The sequence below is a fragment of the Pteropus medius genome, unplaced genomic scaffold (assembly GCF_902729225.1).
Source record: "Pteropus medius unplaced genomic scaffold, Ma_sr-lr_union100, whole genome shotgun sequence".
NCBI classification, from domain to species: Eukaryota; Metazoa; Chordata; class Mammalia; order Chiroptera; family Pteropodidae; genus Pteropus; species Pteropus medius.
In genome coordinates this window covers 30,888,545-30,906,038 of record NW_024354875.1, presented here as the reverse complement: position 1 = coordinate 30,906,038, position 17,494 = coordinate 30,888,545, and the positions used below count along the sequence as shown (strand labels likewise).

Sequence of the window (17,494 nt, the reverse complement as noted above, 5' to 3'; positions counted from 1 at the left end):
AAATAGAGAAGTGATCATGTTGCTATCCTTCTGTCCACTCCAGCCCATCCCTGATAAACTAAGCAGAGCTTGATATCATCCAGCCAGATCATAAAGTTAAAGGAAAGAACTATGTGCTGTGAATATGACTGAGACAGTAACAATTCTTCTGCTCTCCTACTATTAAGTGTCAGGCATAACCACCAGTAAATGTATTTTGTCTTGGTGACTTGATTCCAGTGGTTACAACCATGTTGCATTGTTTTGGCTTTTGTTGTTGTTCGCATGACGTCAAATACAAGCCAACAACAGGAACTTGTGAGTTAGCAATTATGATCTTGGAAATGGTACAGAGACTTTTGGGCTACATCTCTTCTCATACGTCTGTCACTTCCAAGACTTCAGTGCTTTTAGACAGCATCTTTTCTAAGTCACAGAAATCAATAAATATCAAAATACATAAAGCAGAAAGATGGTTTATAGATCCCTAACTGATAACTGGCTGGTGAGCTACAGGATAGATGGGTAGGGGTGAGGTCTTTCAACTCAAACAAGACCATGGGCCATTGAAAATAAACGTAAATTATCATAAAGCACACTAGATGTCTGATGTCTAGCTGGGAATTTTCAGAAAGCAGCAAGGACCATAACAGTGTTCCATGGATTTACACACCTGTTTCCCTCTCCCCACCTTCCAAAAACACATCTGAGCAAAAGCTTTGCATTAATTATGAGACAAGGATAGAAGAAATAGGATCTAGCTCTGAAAATAAAAAGAGGAAAAGCAAACCTTTTACACTTAACTCCACCTTAAAGCAACTATTAGTCATGTTATGCTTTCATCTTTTCAGCTATGCTCACTTATACATAGTATTGTCAATATCTTTGGAAAAAAAAAATGTAAGCATTAAACATTTTAAGGACCTTTCACAAACCAAATGACAGTAGGTTTTTATTAACATATCTTACAATGTTGATTATTCCTAGTTTTATAATTTCTGCTTAATTATAAAGATTGATTTAGCTTCTACAGTAATGTACTGTATTTAAATGATCATTCATACAAGATATCACACCAGTACATTTTTTTGAATAATATACACACATCACTCTAACTTGGACCTGTTATTTTTAAAAGTGGGTTTATAAATGGGACTTATAAAAGTTAGGGGGGGAGAAATTAAAGTTCTAGTTTAGCAGCATGCATGTATGTATTCAAGTACAATTTTCAACCAAGTGCTTTTTTAAAATTTACTGGTGACTAATTCACCAATATCAAAATAAACACTATCAAACCCAAATTTTAATGTTAAGGCTAATATTTTCACTTCACATCCATATGCACAACCATAAAACATTCCATTTTAAATATGTAGTAATCAAAGTCTGAATACATTATACCATGTATATATAGCATCAGAGTTTCAAACTGTAGAATTATTCAAGTTCGTGAATCCTGAAACAGTATTTACTAGAGATGTAAATTAGCATTTTGCTCTTCAACCACACTTACAAATGGTCTGGTATTTATAATGACTGATGCAAAAGATATGATAGGCTGAACTTATGATACATTATTTTAAAAAGTAGCAATGTGTTGGAAAGGACAGCTATTTAGTTAAACAGAATCATTCTAGTCTTTCAGAAAGTTATCTTAATGTTTTGGAAATGTATATAAAAATAGCAAGCTATTTCCACGTATTTTGCTGTAGAGCTATAGATAATTTTTTGACTTTTTGAACACATTTGAATATGTACTGTTTGTTCTGCTCTATTTTAATTCAAGGCCATCATTTAATGTCCATTTGCATATTCTGCAATGTCACGTCTTTCAATAATTTTTAGATTGTAGATATTTTATTTTCATATTTTATCATTAGATGTTTTTTGTTTATTTTTACATGTAAAAATGTAATTTTACATATAACAAGCCACGTAAGTCCAAAATACCAGGAATTGCTTGATAGCACTATGTATGAAATAATCATCAAATTATTTGGAAGAAAAATCTTGGTAGCAATATATAACATGCTTTTCTGTAATCTTTCCCTACTGAGTGGGTTTTAGCTCAATCATTCCCATTCTTCCTGATTTAAAAACCCTACAAACACGAATTGCTTTTCACAGCAGCTTCTAAGAAGAATGCAGATGCATGGCTCATTCATGAGGGTCATCACCACTGAGCCATCCCCCGCCCTCCGCTTTAGGAAACCAAGCAGAAATTGCAGTGATTACATTGCACAAATACATTATGGATGAACCTTTTGAGCTGATAGGAAAGTTCCAAAACTATGCTTCATTTGTGGGGAAGTCTGAGCATTTTCAGTCCAGTCATTTAAACAAAAACTTGGTTGGTAATAAAAGGTAGACATGCGCAGAATCAAAATATGCCACGTGTTTGCTCTTAAAACTTTTGATTTTATAGTAAAATCTATTTGTTACTACTTCTATTAATTCATCCAACTGAAATGGAAATTCTGATTTTTAAGGACTCCCCCAACCACACACGTCTCCCAAAATGTACTGTATCATATTAACAGCAGCTATCTACTTATTTTACAACTATTTCAATTATTTACCTGGGGAGAATATTTATGAAATTCCTGAGAATGAATTAAGTTTTCAGCAAAGCCTTAAACTTTTAACAGATTCCTCACAATAAGAAAAAATTTTAAAGTTCTACTATTAGACCAACTTTTACTATACAATATTTCACATAAATCATGTTTTACATTTTTTTCTAATTACATACAGCAAATATCTCAAATCAACACAAGAATGGAGGAGGGAAAAGGTGCATTATGTTTAGCAGATGCAAATTAAAACACACAGATATAAAGAAGCAGTAAAACTTTAAATAAATCACACCCACTCTATCAATGAACAACTGATATGGATTGCTGGGAGAATCCGTTTTAAATAATTTTGTCAAGTTGTGCTTATTAATTGGAGATTTTTTAAAAAAGGAAATAACGAAAGAATGATTTAACTTTTTACTTGTTATGATCTCCAGATACTTTTTAAAAAAATTTTATACCATTAATGTGATTACCAAGCACCTAATTTTGGAAAGACTTTATAACATATGTTTTCTTTTCTTCCTTCAGCAAAAGCGTTAATCTCCCAAATTAAGTTAAAGCTTATTGTTGATAAATTCTTAATGAAAATGACGATATAATGCAATGCTGAGGTGGTGAGTCACAGCCCATTGTAATGTGGACCCCATCTTTTATTGATGTGATCAAAAGTATGAGAAATCCACTGTTGTTCAAGAACTTTGTATCTTTCCTTACAGATGTAGAGAGGCTTGCCTCGCCTAGAAATAAAAAGAGGGAAAAAGTATTAAAAGTAATAAAATATAATGAAGATTTCACATTTTTAAAAAATAAATTCCTCATGGCAAAAATTTCACATAGTAATTTGGATTATTTCATGTTCCCTTAGCATGTTGATGAGGAAAATATCTCAAAAACTAGAAACAGCTCTAATGACTCAGGATTTCTTAATATAAAAATTAACAAGTATTATCATTTCAATGCCAGAAATGGCACATTGTTCTCACTGACCAAACTTCATAAAACACCCAGATAAGTGTATGCACATCTAACCTAAGATCCCGGTCTTCCTCTCCATGGGCATCCAAATACACAGAACCCCAGAGGCAGAAGCGGTGGCCTCGAATGATGATAATCACTGATGCATTGATCAAAAGAAAAATCCCTGTTCCGGCTCCACAGTTCTGAGAATGCTAAAACATTAAAAATATATCAATTAACTTCATAATCACATGGACTTTATAAGATCCCTTATGTAAATTTCTTCTATGTAAAACAAATATTTTTTCAAATTTTAATAAGATTTCATCTAAGTTAAATTTACAATCTCATTTCTAACACTTTATTAATAATACATTAAGAGGAATCTGGGTAAAGATTAACTAAAGCTGTATTTAAAAGCCAACCTAATAGCATATACAACTGTTGTTTCATAGCACCGGCATTTAAAAAAGTATGTATCATTAAAGGGCAGTAGGAGTAAGGAGAGGAAGTAAATTAGACTTAAGAAAGGTTTTATTTAAAGCCTCAGGTGTTTTTTTTAACCCTTCCACTGGATTAAAAAGAAAAACAAACAAAAAAACTAGAACGAAAAAAAAACAAAACCTTTATATGTATTGTTCATTTTATTCAAAGAGTAGTTAAACTTGAAGAGCAGGCCTGACCCTATAAATACCACATTTCCATGTGAGTTTCATAAATTTTATATTATTTACAACTGCTTACCAATACACATTCACAGTAACTTTGTTGCTTGCAGCAAAGTCCTTTCAGGCATACAAAAGTACCACAAACAAGGCAAACGGCAGGATCTTTAGGAACCTTGGTGCAGACACTACAGGTTTTTCTGTGATAGTACTGGAAAATGGTGTTATAATTCTCAGGCAACTGCAGTAGGTGTGGTAATTTCCATCTTGACTCTTGGATAAGCAAGGCCTAAAACGTTATCCAAAAATATTCATTAGTCCTATGTATTTAAGTCAGTAAGGCAAAATACTTATTCTTTAAAAGGATTTTCTTTAAAGAATGAGAAAACTGTCTGTAAAAACGTGACTTATTTGCTTAATGCAAAATTTTAAACAGTTCAGTTTTAAAAACCAAGTTTTTACCTTTCTCAGATAAACAAACGATTCATTAGCTTTTTCTTTAAGAAAGGTCACAGTTTTAACTCTTATTTCTATTTCAATACTTTATAATCCACAGTCTCCTTCCTCAAACTAAGACCTTTCATATCCATAAGTGCTGGGGCTACAACTCTTCATAAATATTCTGCTTAAGCATGGGAAAAAAATACCAAATTAGTTCAATTTCCCTGCAGGGTACACTTTAATTATTATTTTCAGGTATATAAAAATGTTGATAATAGCACTAATTTTTTTCTAGATGTAAATACTCCATTTACACATAAATAAAATGTAGTATGAATATTATCTTAAAATGCTATATGATGGCAGGCAACTCATATGTTGATCATTTCACATTATCTAAAGCTATAACTCATCTAAATCAATGCAGTAATTAAGTAGCTAACTTGGTGTTTATCAATAAGTTAATGGATAAAGTGGCCATGGAAGCAGGAATAAGGACAATGTCGGCTTACAATATGTATTTTTGAGTCAGTGCCCAACCCTGGCTCAAAACATTGCATATTCTTTAATGAGCTGACTATATTGGAATTCTTCCATCAGTGGAAGGAACAGAAATTTGTCCTCACTGAACTTGATACTTATCTAGATTAGGCTGTAAATTCTCCAGTAGCCCACATTACATAGCCTCCAACCATAGAGTTTTCTTCAAAAAGAAAGCTATGAGGCAATAGGTGGATGTCTATGAAATTAACTGATCTTAACATGTACTCAATCATCTGAAAAAAATACTGGTCTTTTAAATGATAAGCTACTTTGCTGATGAATTTTATTTGGCACCAGCTGGAAGAAAACACCTATAGAAAAAACACCTATTTTCCATCAATTTCCACACCAATAATCATTCATCTAAAATATAGGCTTGCTCTTACACTATAAAATAAGTTAATTTTTATCCATTGCTTAACCAATGGCTCATATAAAGACAAAACAATTTAAGTATGCTCATCTTTTTTTCTCCTGTCCTGGTTCTATAATTATGTCCATTTCTTACTCCAAATCATTCCTCGAAGGTTTTCAAACATCAAAATATAACTTCAGATTCTAGTTATAATCTGTGAATAAACTACTAGACAGGAAAAAAGGATTTTTATACGTAATATCCAAGGTTCAATTAACTTCTTGAATTTCCCTTTCCTTTAAAAAAAAGGTATAAAATGAGATATTATCTCTTTAAAAACTTCAACAAAAATATAGAACTGAACAAAAGTAGAGACATTTATTATTTATGTTTACCTTACCTTATTATTCACTTCAAATTTTTAAAAATTAAGTCTCGCCTGACTCAGTCATCTGAAATACTAATTTGTTATTGTCCTTTTGATGTTAAAATTAAAATTCTCATTTCCCCTGAAACTTGGCTCCCCTCTCATCAATTCTATTTCTACCAATCCACCTAAGTGTTCCACCAATATTTATTAGGTGACTAGTCTACATCAGGCACTTTACAGGAACTAGGGATTCAAGAATAAATAAGAAATAATTTTTGCTTTGTGGAGTCACAGTTGACACAATAAACAAAGTGATAAATATGGCGACTTAAGAGAAAGTGGCGAAACTATTCTCATACAGCACAACAGAGGGAAGGGATCAGGACTGTAGAATAAGATGGACTATCAGACAAAGATTTATAGAAGAGGTAACATTTATCTTAGCAAAGCCTAGATTGGTGATTAATACAACAGGAGAAGGGTAAGATAAAAGTAACAGTAATAAGCAATAGCATAGATGTTCGAAAATATATAGCACACTTAGAAAGAAATACTCTTATGTGGTTTGAACAAGGCAGTGGGCAGGGGAGTAGTACAAAATGAAGTAAAAAGTTAAGTGAGATGGTGAAAATCCTAGAATGCCATGCAAGGAGTCCTTATCAATGGTGTTTAAGCAGGAGCAGGTTCCTATCAGAACTCTCTATACTAGCTACTATTCTTCTCATGATTTAAGTGCAAGATCTTAAAGTCATGCATATCTGGTGACCAAGTCTTACATATTTTTTTCAAATGTCCCTTGCATTGGTTGCATTCTGATTTCTACTATTAGAATAGTCCAGATTTTCTTTACCACCTAAATAATCATCTCTGGTTTCCCTCTCTCCTTACTTCAATTTACCTACTAAAAAGCCACCAGATTACCTCTATAAAATACTACTTTCATCATATTATTTACAAAAATTGTAGTTCTAGCTGTAGAAGAAAGTCTGAGCACCAAACCATGGCATTCAGAGCCACTCACCACTGTCCCCACTCTGCCTTTCCATTTCACTTGTCTCCAATACAAAACCTTTTGCCAGCTGAGCTGGCAGCACTGGCCCAGCAAATTTTAAAAACATGACCTTTAGGTCTGCTATTCCAAATCTTTGATTTTTATGTGACAGTTCTCTTTCTAGTTAAGCTTACAGACTCCTTATCTACCTTAAAATTCCTTTGTATCTTCCAAGTCTGATGCTAATGTTTAAGGTATTCAATAAAAACCTGACAGCCTAAAAAAACTAAAAGTGGCATACTAAGAGCTTAGTTTTATCCATTCAGATAAAATTTAGAAATATTTCTATTTACACACTCATAAATATTATATAAGTAAACCATTTTTTTTTTCAATATAATTAAATAAATGCTGCCAAGAACAAATGACCTGGCATTTCAAATTCTTCATTATTCTCTTACCTATTAGCACATCATCATTTTGGCAAATTAGTGTTATTCTTTTTACATACCTTTCCTTGTTCTGCATGTCTTTCAGTAAATGAATTTATCTCAAAACACCATTGAGATATAATATCAAATGCTGGAACTGACCAATCCAGACAGGAGGCACTGATAAATGGATGTTCTGTTTGGTAAAATGTTGGCAGAAGTCCCAGGCAGCTGGAAAGAACTGAAAATTCTTCTTCTTCCTTTTAGACATGAAATAGAAAATTCTTAAGACATTGCATCAAGAATATTCTCATTATAGATATTTTAAATGTCATCCTCATCAATTACTTTTGGATAGTAAGAAAAACTAACAGTCAACTAAAGAAAAGTAAAAGGAGTAGGAGGAGCAAAGACGAGAGACAAAGTCTTCTAGCTGCTATATCCAAATATCCCCTTAGAATTTAACACCTTAGTGCCACAGCATCTGCTTCTTTTATACATTTATTTTTTAAATAGTGTTGCTACATATCTGATGAACACAGTCTATAGAACCTAGTAACTCTATGAAAGCAAATGTTAATTTGGGGCAAAGGGAAAATGACTTTTGGTTAAAAAGAGGTAGGCTGTCATTGCAGATGAAGAAGAAAAACAGAAAAGGATGGACTTCACCAGAGGCAGTACTAAATAAATAATTTGCCTCGATCCTGGATGAGTGTGAAACAAAGTCAGTTTTAAAAGGAAGTGGAGTTTAAAAACAAACAAACAAACAAACAAACAAACTTCAGAGATCTAAGTGCCAAGCAATCGGAAGCTCTACTCAGTAATAAGAGAACCAGAGAAATCAGTTACCCAAAAGGACTCACGTACTGAAAGTTGATTTTTAAGGTATGTTAGTCTTATAAACACCAAATGTACTTCCTAATCCCTCTTTATTCAACTGAAAAACCATTTAGGATGCTAGTATGTCTACTTTTCTCTATCCACTGGAGCAATTCTTATCATCGTTCAAATTCCATTTTCCCAGGAAAGCCTCCTCTGAGCCCACTTAATGAGACCTTAGACTGCCCAGCTCTACTGAGATAAAATTAATCTTTCCACACCTTGTAAACACCTTATATCGAGTTATAAGAATTCTTGATAAATTCTAGATGCAAGTCCTTTCTCAATATATTTTTAAATTGAGATAAAATTCATATACTAAAAAATCTACCTTTTAAAAGTATATGTCAGTGGGGTTTGGTACATTTACAAAATTGTGCAACTGTCACCACCATCTAAATCCAGAATATTTTCATCACCCTATTATAAATGAAATTTTCTTAATTTCATTTTCAGATTGCTCACTGCTAGTGCATAGAAATACAGCTGATTTTTTTCTTTGTACATTTATCATGTATTCTACAACCTTGCTGAACTGATTCATGAGCTCTAACAGTTTTTTTGGAGATTCCTTATGATTTTCCACATACGAGATTATCTAATTTGCAAAGAGAAAGTGTTTTACCTTTTCTTTTCCAATCTAGATGCCTTTTATTTCTTTTTTGCCTGCTTTTTTGAATCCCTAATACAATGCTGAAAAGAAGAGATGAGGGCAGCCATCCCTGTCTTGTCCCTGATCTAAGGGGGCAAGCTTTCTATCTTTCACTATTAAGTATGATGTTAGCTATAGGTTTTTCATAGATGCCCTTTATCAAGTTAAGGAAATTCTCTCATATTCTTTGTTCTTCAGTGTTTTTGCCATGAAAGAGTGCTGGATTTTGTCAAATGTTTTTTCTTTGACTACTGAGATGATCATATGCTTAAAAAACAAAAAACAAAAAACTAGTCTCTTATTATGGTAAATTAAATTAATTATTTGTATTGAACCAACTATGCATTCCTAAGATAAATCCAGTTGGTCAAGGTGTATTTTCTTTCCATTGCTAATATTTTGTTAAGGCTTTTACTTCTATGTTCATGAGAAAGATGGAATTACAGATTTTTTTTTCTCTTGATGTCTGGTTTGAATTATCAAGGTAAAACCGGCCTCATAAAATGAATTTGGAGAGTTCCTTCTTCCTCTTTTTTTCTGAATTTGTATAGTATTGATATAATTTCTTCCTTAAATGTGTCATAAAATCCACCATATTATCATCATTGTTGGTATAAAGTTCTTGGCTTTTCTTTTATAGAAGGATAATAATTATAAAAGTTTAATAACTAAAATAAATTTTCTTACTTGATATAGAGCTACTCAAGATTTTCTATTTATTTTTGAGTCAGTTTTAGTAATTTGTATCTTTCAAGGAATTTGTCCATTTCATATACGTTATCAAATTTTTTGGCAAATGTTATTTTTGATTCTGTACGGATGCTTCCTCCTTCACTCCTGATACTGGTAATTTTTACTTTCTCTCTTTGTTTTCTTATCAATATAGTGAAGATTCTGTCTCTTAGTTAAAAACCTATGCATGACTTTTTAGGCCTAATTAAGGCAATTAAAAAGGATTTACTTTGCAGGACACACAAGTGAAAACTACCCTCCCTACACACTTGGTACAGAGCCAAGGCATCACAATCTCTGAAGAGATTTGGAGTCAAGACCCCAGGCCCCCCTGGCCAGTCATGCTCTCATATATTTACATTCCTAGCCCTGGTGCTTTTATTCCAGGCCTCTTTATCTGAGGCCTTGGGCAAGGGTCTCTCTGGTCTCTCTGACAAGGCTACCTTATGGAAAGAAGGGGAAACCTTAAAGACACTTCCCACTCTGACTCAGTACCCAGTACTTTCCCCATCCTATCTCTCTACTTTCCTCCACCTCAGAGTACAGAAAAATTGCCAGATTCTTTGTCTGGGGCTCCCTCAATGGACTCCCAAATCTGCACTGATCTACTTGATCCTCAATGGATGTGTCAGTCTATTCCATCATGGTAAATTGAATAGGGGGGGTCAGTGTTTTCTCTGGTTTTGGCCCCTTGCTTACACCATCACATTAAGTAATTAAAGGCTTAACTCTCGTTTTTGGCTTATTGCTTTAATCAGCTACTCCAACTCCTAGCGACTCAGTTCCCTCTCTTTCAATTCAGCTGAGATCTTGACATTTAGATTTATCCATTTTATTGATCTTTGCAGAGAATCAGATTTTGGACTCACTGATTTTCCCTACTATTTCTCCTTTACTACTTCATTGATTTCTGCTCTGATTTTTGTAATTTCCTTTTTTAAACTTGTTTTGAGTCTAATTTGCTCTATTTCTAGCTTCGAAAAGTAGAAATTCAGATAAATGACTTTAGATCTTTCATCTTTTTAAATATAAGCATTTGAAGCTATCTCTCTCCAAGAACTATTTTGGGCTGCATCATATAATTTTGCCATATTGTTTTTATTTTCATTCAGTTTAAGTATTTTCTAATTTCCTTGTGATTTCTGCTTTGATACAAAGTTTTTTAGAAGTGTGTTGCTTAATTTCCATACATCTGTGGATTTCCATATTTCCTTCAGTTATTGATTTCTAATTTAATTCCATTTGGTCATATGTTGTATAATAACTTCAATTCTTTTAAATTTGATACTTATTGTATGGCTTCGCATACAGTATATTCTGAAGAGTGTCCCATGTGCATTTATGAAAAATATGCATTCTGCTATCGTTTGGTAAAGTACTCTGTAGATGCCAATTATATCAAGTTGATTGACATTATTGTTCATGTCTCATTTATCATAGTTGATTTCCTGACCATGAAGAAAAAACACTGAAGTCCTCAGCTGTAATTGTGGATCTGTGTATTTCTTCTTTCAATTCTGTTAATTTCTGCTTTATGTAATTTGGGGTTTTGTTGTTTTGTCCATATATATTTACAACACTATATGTTCCTCCTCTATTGAGACAGGGCATTTATTTTCTAATGTAAGGCAAAAAAAATAACTTGAGAAGACAAGAACTACTAATGGTAGAAAAACAGCAATATTTTTTTCATCTTCTCAATGCCAGGAAATATTTAACAATGGATGGAAGTTAACAAAGACCTACAACAGGCATCCCCTGGGATCAATAGGCTACTTCAAAGTTACTAGGCTTCCCTCATGAAGCAGATGTTGAGTCCAAATGTGAATCACTACAATGAGAGAAACCTAACCAAAGAAAAATTTATGGAAGAAGAAAAAAATGAAAGAAAAGTTTCTCATTCTTCCCTATCATTTGACTCTGGCAAAACAGATGAGAGCAGCAGATTATTCTGAACAAAGAAAAACTCATGAGATACTTTTTTTTAAGGTCAGATAGTGAATTGTTTTTCTCACTGTCTCCACTTTCTAATTATTTTCAGAAGAGGTATTATGTAAAAAGTAGGTCATAGTATAGAAAATAAAATGGCTCCTTAATAGAGAAAATGCTCAATCTTAGGAGAAATGCAAATTAAAACCAGATATATTTTACTGAGATATATTTTATCCAGACAAAAGATCTAAATGCAAAGATCAAATAGTTTAATAACACACTAAGTAGACACAAGTATAAAGAAACTCTCATAATTGCTGGCATTAACATGTTTGGTACAACTTCAATGAAAGAAAATTTGATAATAACCATAAAAATATTATCAAAACTATGCAAAATAGTTTGCATGTACTATTATTCATTGTGGTATCTATAAATAGCAAGGGACTAAAATAATCCAAATTTTTATTAACAGGGAACTGAATACATCCTGGTATATTACATAATGAAATATTATAAACCTGTAAACCAAAATGAGGAAGGTTTTCATGTACTGAATATGAATTGATCTCCAAATTACACTCGTAAGTGAAAAAAAAATAGGGAAGCTATAAAACTACGTGTAAAAAAGTGGGCTAAAATAATACACTTCTACGCACATTTTTTAGTTGTATAAGCATAAAACATCTCTGAAATAATACAGAGGGAACTGACAGCACTTGAAGCAACTGAGCAGCTAGGAAAAGGGGTAAAACAGATTTTTTTAATAGAATATCTTCAAATTTTGAAAAATGTAATTACCTTTGCAAAACAGAAATACATTTTTCCTTTTCTGTAAACTTAATTAAAAAACTAGAAATTATAAAAAGATACCATTTCTGTAAACTATGTAAAAACTAGAAATATTCTATTTTTTAATAGAATATCTTCAAATTTTGAAAAATGTGATTACCTTTTCAAAACAGAAATACATTTTTCCTTTTCTGTAAACTTAATTAAAAAACTAGAAATTATAAAAAGATACCTTTTCTGTAAACTATTTAAAAACTAGAAACTATAAAAAGATACCATTTCAAAAGAAAGCCTCTCAACCATCTTGTTCCCCTTCTACCTTAAATCTCAAACTCACTACATCAACTCCTAGGTAAAACCTAACCATAATTTTTAATGTATTTTCCATAATATTTTATATACATTTGCAAACATGAATACTATGATTTCTCCCCATCTGCATTTAATATAAGCACAGCTTGCCTTTTGTTACTTAATATATTTTTGAGATTCTTCTGTATTAGCATAGAAAACTTTCTATTCTGTTCTTTTCTGAAGAATATTCCATTACCTGAATAAACCATAATTTATTTAACCAGTTTCCCATTGATGGATACTTGAGATATTTTCAATTTTTTGCTATTTTAGTGTGTCTATTCAGGCATCAATAAATCAATTACCATATTATATACTACGAGATATCTATAGGTAGAGTATTAATAGTTATATTGAGATCAAAGAGTATAATATGCAATATTACAGTGGTTTTTACAGACTTAATACTAAAGAAAATTATCTGTACTGCTCAAAAAATGTTTTGTGTAGCAAGCAGCGGCATAACTCAGATGTTAATAGTGCAGAATTGGCATCCAGACTAAATGTGTTCAAATCCTGGCTGCTTTACTTACTAGCTGTGAATCTTGAGCCATTCAGCTTTCTGTGCCCATTTCCTTATTGGTAAAGTGAGGCTTATAATAGCTACCTCATACTTGTTGTGAAGCTTAAATGAATTTAAGTGAAAAGCACTTAAAACAGTGCTTAGCATATAGTTAGTGTACAATAAATTCTAGCTATTATTATTATCCACAGGGAAAGTATTTTTGTCAGATAGAAGAAAAGAAAAAGACTTAATGATGTTTTAGAGCAGTGGTCTTCAACTTTGGTGGTGGGGAAGTGGGTAACATGGTCCCCTGTGAGAATCTAATAATTATTTTCTTCCAAAAAATACACATACACAAATATTTTAAAAACAATGCTATGGAATTCAAAAATTACCTGAAGTCCCTCCATAAAGAATTGCAGAGTTGAGGATAAGTAAGAGAGAAGACATTAAGTTGGAGAAATGATAAAAGAATTATATAGGTTACTATACTTAGCCCTAATATGGTGGTAGAAATAGTGTTAGACTAAGATATTTAACTAAATTAGGAAAGTCTATCAGATTATTATGGAGAGCAGGCTTGCTGTCGTCAGAACATGTACTAAGCACCAGCCTTGATGACTTCCCAAGCTTAACAAATTGTTTGATTAAAAAATGAATTGTTAAATTTGAGAGTATCCTAGCTATTAGAAACAGTCACTGAATTTATTAGCAAAGTGGCCAAATACAGATTAATTTCAAAAATTCCAATTGGCTTTCTACATTTCAGCAACATATTAGAAAATGTAATCTTTAAATGATTTCATTTATAATAAAAACAAACTATAAAATACATGCACAGAAAACTTAGATGCATATTCTATGGAATAGAACACACAAAAAGGAAGCTATTACTTGTACTGTTCAAAATAATACTGGACATGCGTTAAGACGACAAAAGAGTATTAAAGAACTGAAGGGGAAAAAATATTGTCATTTCAGATGATATAATCATAATTACATAGAATACCTAAAAAAAATCAAGAGGCAAATGATTAGAATAAGAGAGTTCAGCAACTGCCCAGTCACAAGAACATATAAAGTCAATAGTATTATTCTATACCAGCAAGAAGTAATCAGAGAATGTTATAGAAAATAAGATATAATTTAAAGAGAATTAACAGCATAAAGCCTCTAGGATTAGCTTTGTAGAGAATGCTCCAGACATTAAGATGACAATTTAAAAATTCTATGACAAGTATTAAAAGATCTGAAAAAAATGGACATATAAACTATGCTCAATGCCTTAAAACTATAAATTCAAAGTAATTCTCATCCAATATTTTGAAGGATTTGGAAAGAAAATTTACAAATTGATTATAAAATTTATATATGAAGATAAAGGTCCATATATAGCTAACTGAAAAAAAATAGAAAAAAAAGAAAAAAGAAAAAAAGGACACTCACCCCACCAGATATAATGTCTGTAATAAAACCACAGTAGTTAAAATTGTCTGTTACTAGTACAGAAGCAAATAGCTCAATTGTATACAATAAAGAAACCAGAAACACAGAAACCTGCTAGCATCAAAAATCAGTAAGAAAAAGTTAGATTACTTTATAGATTATTTCATAACTAGTTTCAGGAAAACTGTCTTATCAAATAGAGGAAAAAAATTAGATCTTTACTTTATACCTTACTACAAAATAAATTCCAGATTGAATAAAAAATGTAAATGTAAAGATAAAACTATAAAAAAAAAAGAAAACACAAAATAACTTTACAATCTCAAACTGGAGAAGGATTTTTAAAATAAGATTCCAAAAGCTTAAGTCACTTATAGATCTGACAGCATTAAGTATTTCTGTTCCACAAAAGGCAATACAGCCAAACGATAGTCTGTGAAAAGACATCTGCAATGAGTAAAACTAGCAAAATAGCAGAAACATGATGACAGAAAACTCAAGTTTTAAAAATGGTCAATGAATAGGAATAGGGAAAATACAGAGGGAAATTTAAAAGGCTAATAATAAGTATATAAACAGATGATCAATCACATTTATAATTAGAAATGCAAATTAAATTAACCATAAGGATATACTTTGTACTCATCTGACTGGCAAATATTAGAACACTGGATAGTAAGAAGTGCTGGCAAATACAGGAAAGAAATTAAGAACCCTCATGCACTGCCAATGGGAATGTGAACCTTGAGCAGCATTTTAGAAAGCAAACAGGCAGAATGTATCCTACTGATCCAGTAATCCCATGAGTAGATACAGAACCCAGAGAAAGTTTAAAAGTACACAAGATATTAGGTTCATTGCAGCAATTTATTTTTTCTGTAATAGCAAAGATTTGGTGACAGTCTAGATGTTCATCAGCAAGGAGTAAGTAAAATGTGAAATATACATATATTGGAATACCACTATTCAGCAATAGGATAAGATCATTTAGAGCAACATAATTGGGTCTAAATGGTCTAATATTTAGTAGAAAAAAATAAGATGTAAGATTTATAGCACAATACCAGTTATGCAAATTAAACAAACACAAAACAACACTATATCCAGTTTATACTGATATACACATTACTCCTGAGTAATGGTTAAGGTACAATGGTGGAGAAAAAGAAGGAATATTAATACTAGGACACTATGCATGCTATGAGCTGAGGAGTGTGATCAACTGAATTCCTTGCAGATGCACCTCCATCCTTCCTCTCAAAAAGATAATTTCAGGTAAGGAAATGAACAAAGGGACTAATATAAATACTATCAGATGAATGAGGTAAATGCTACCTCTAACTGATTTACTGGCTTAGGCATGTCTTCATCCTTCAATCGCCTTATGGTAAAATGAGATCCTGTTTTATAAACTGGTTAATTAATACTTGGTCATTATGAACTGCTTTGTAAGTATCTTTGAGCAAATAAATGTTTAGTCCTTTCTCCCCCAAATAAAACAAAGGGCTATAAATAAATGATTCTTGAGTTAACTTTGAGAAATACAAAAAAAAAAAAAAATTAAGGGAAAACTGCTATACTCTAAATAAAAAAAATTACATAAAGAAAAAAATGTCAAATCCACAAAAGTTAAAGTATGCATAAATTACACCTATCTATACCATACCATGATTAATAGAAACAAAAAACCAAAGCAAGCACAATGTGAGAGCAAGTAAATATCTACAAATGTTTTCATAGTACATATATTTATATATTTTATACTACGTATATACATATATATTACATATGCATGTAAAAATGAGATTACCCAGATGACAGAAATCTAAACAAAGAGACAGCAAACTTCTATCTAAAGTTATCTTAGTTTAGTCTTAATTTTTCAGTTCAGCTGAATATATCGAAATGGTCCAACTAACCCTTCACTTTGAATATATGCAAAGTACTGTCATTAGGGCCCCTAAAAACCTGCTCCACATTTCCTCTTTCTATTAAATGGACCCTAAAAGGTTCAAGTCTTCAAGGCTCAAAACCCAAGTACAATGTGACTCTTCCCCCTCAACTCCCACATATGCAACTAGCTGTCAAATCCTGACTATTCCATATCTGAAATCTCTAATCATTCCCTATTCTCTTTTATTTCTAATATGTCCTTCCCCAGCTGACTATTCTGTTCCCAGTCCTTCCAATTCTCCACACCCCATGATCTGTCTTATATTAGAATAAGGTTTTATCCCGAAATAAAATGTGAATCATGTCACATTTTTGTCCAAAATCTTTCAATGGTCCAAATTCTTTCATGTGAAATTCAAGATCCACTTAATCTATTTTATCACCTTAATCTATCTGAAACGACATTGCACTATTCTTTTTCATGCATCCTTATCAATGCATTTCTTCCTTGGTCTAAGCACATGTCTGGCACCTTACTATAGGCATCACTGTATACCGAAAACCCAGACCAAATTTCAATGCCCAGTTCAACAGCTTCTGCCTCCAGGTACTTTCCAACTCATGAGAGAAAAAATACTCTCCAATAAAAACCAATGACAAAATAAACCATAAGGTAATAAGAACACAAAGAATCACAGCCTATGGCCTACGTAAAGAAAGAAAAGTTGATGAAGGAAGTAGTAGGCTTTGATTAATCTCCATGCTTGAGGATGCTTATGTGCCAGAAAGAAATATACTTTTAAGTTAAAATTTAAAAATAAATATGAAAGAAAATATCTAATGGAGGAATTTTTTTTGAAGAGGGGGTAGAGGTAAGAGGGATATAAAATATTTAATAAAGTAGCCCAAATTTTTCCAAATTTAATGAAAACTATAAACCCACAGATCTAAGAAGCTTAATGAATCCAAATTATAGAAAATACGAGATCCACTATTGG

At 32.0% G+C, this 17,494-nt stretch overlaps 1 protein-coding gene across 6 annotated transcripts in view; it reads right to left on the bottom strand.

Annotated features, from left to right (window-relative positions):
• Positions 1 to 900: 900 nt before the first annotated feature.
• UBR3 (ubiquitin protein ligase E3 component n-recognin 3) overlaps positions 901 to 17,494 on the bottom strand; it is a 188,009-nt gene continuing 171,415 nt past the window's right edge. For 5 of the 6 annotated variants that reach the window (XM_039855607.1, XM_039855609.1, XM_039855610.1 and 2 more), the window contains exons 36-39: positions 7,392 to 7,571; positions 4,260 to 4,469; positions 3,588 to 3,727; positions 905 to 3,295 (exon numbers count right to left, since the gene is read on the bottom strand). In XM_039855607.1, coding sequence (XP_039711541.1) covers positions 3,178 to 3,295; positions 3,588 to 3,727; positions 4,260 to 4,469; positions 7,392 to 7,571 — 648 coding nt within the window. In that variant the 3' untranslated portion in view covers positions 905 to 3,177. Of the gene's footprint in view, positions 3,296 to 3,587; positions 3,728 to 4,259; positions 4,470 to 7,391; positions 7,572 to 17,494 lie in introns of all 6 variants that reach the window. The other variant, XM_039855612.1, reaches the window with a different exon arrangement.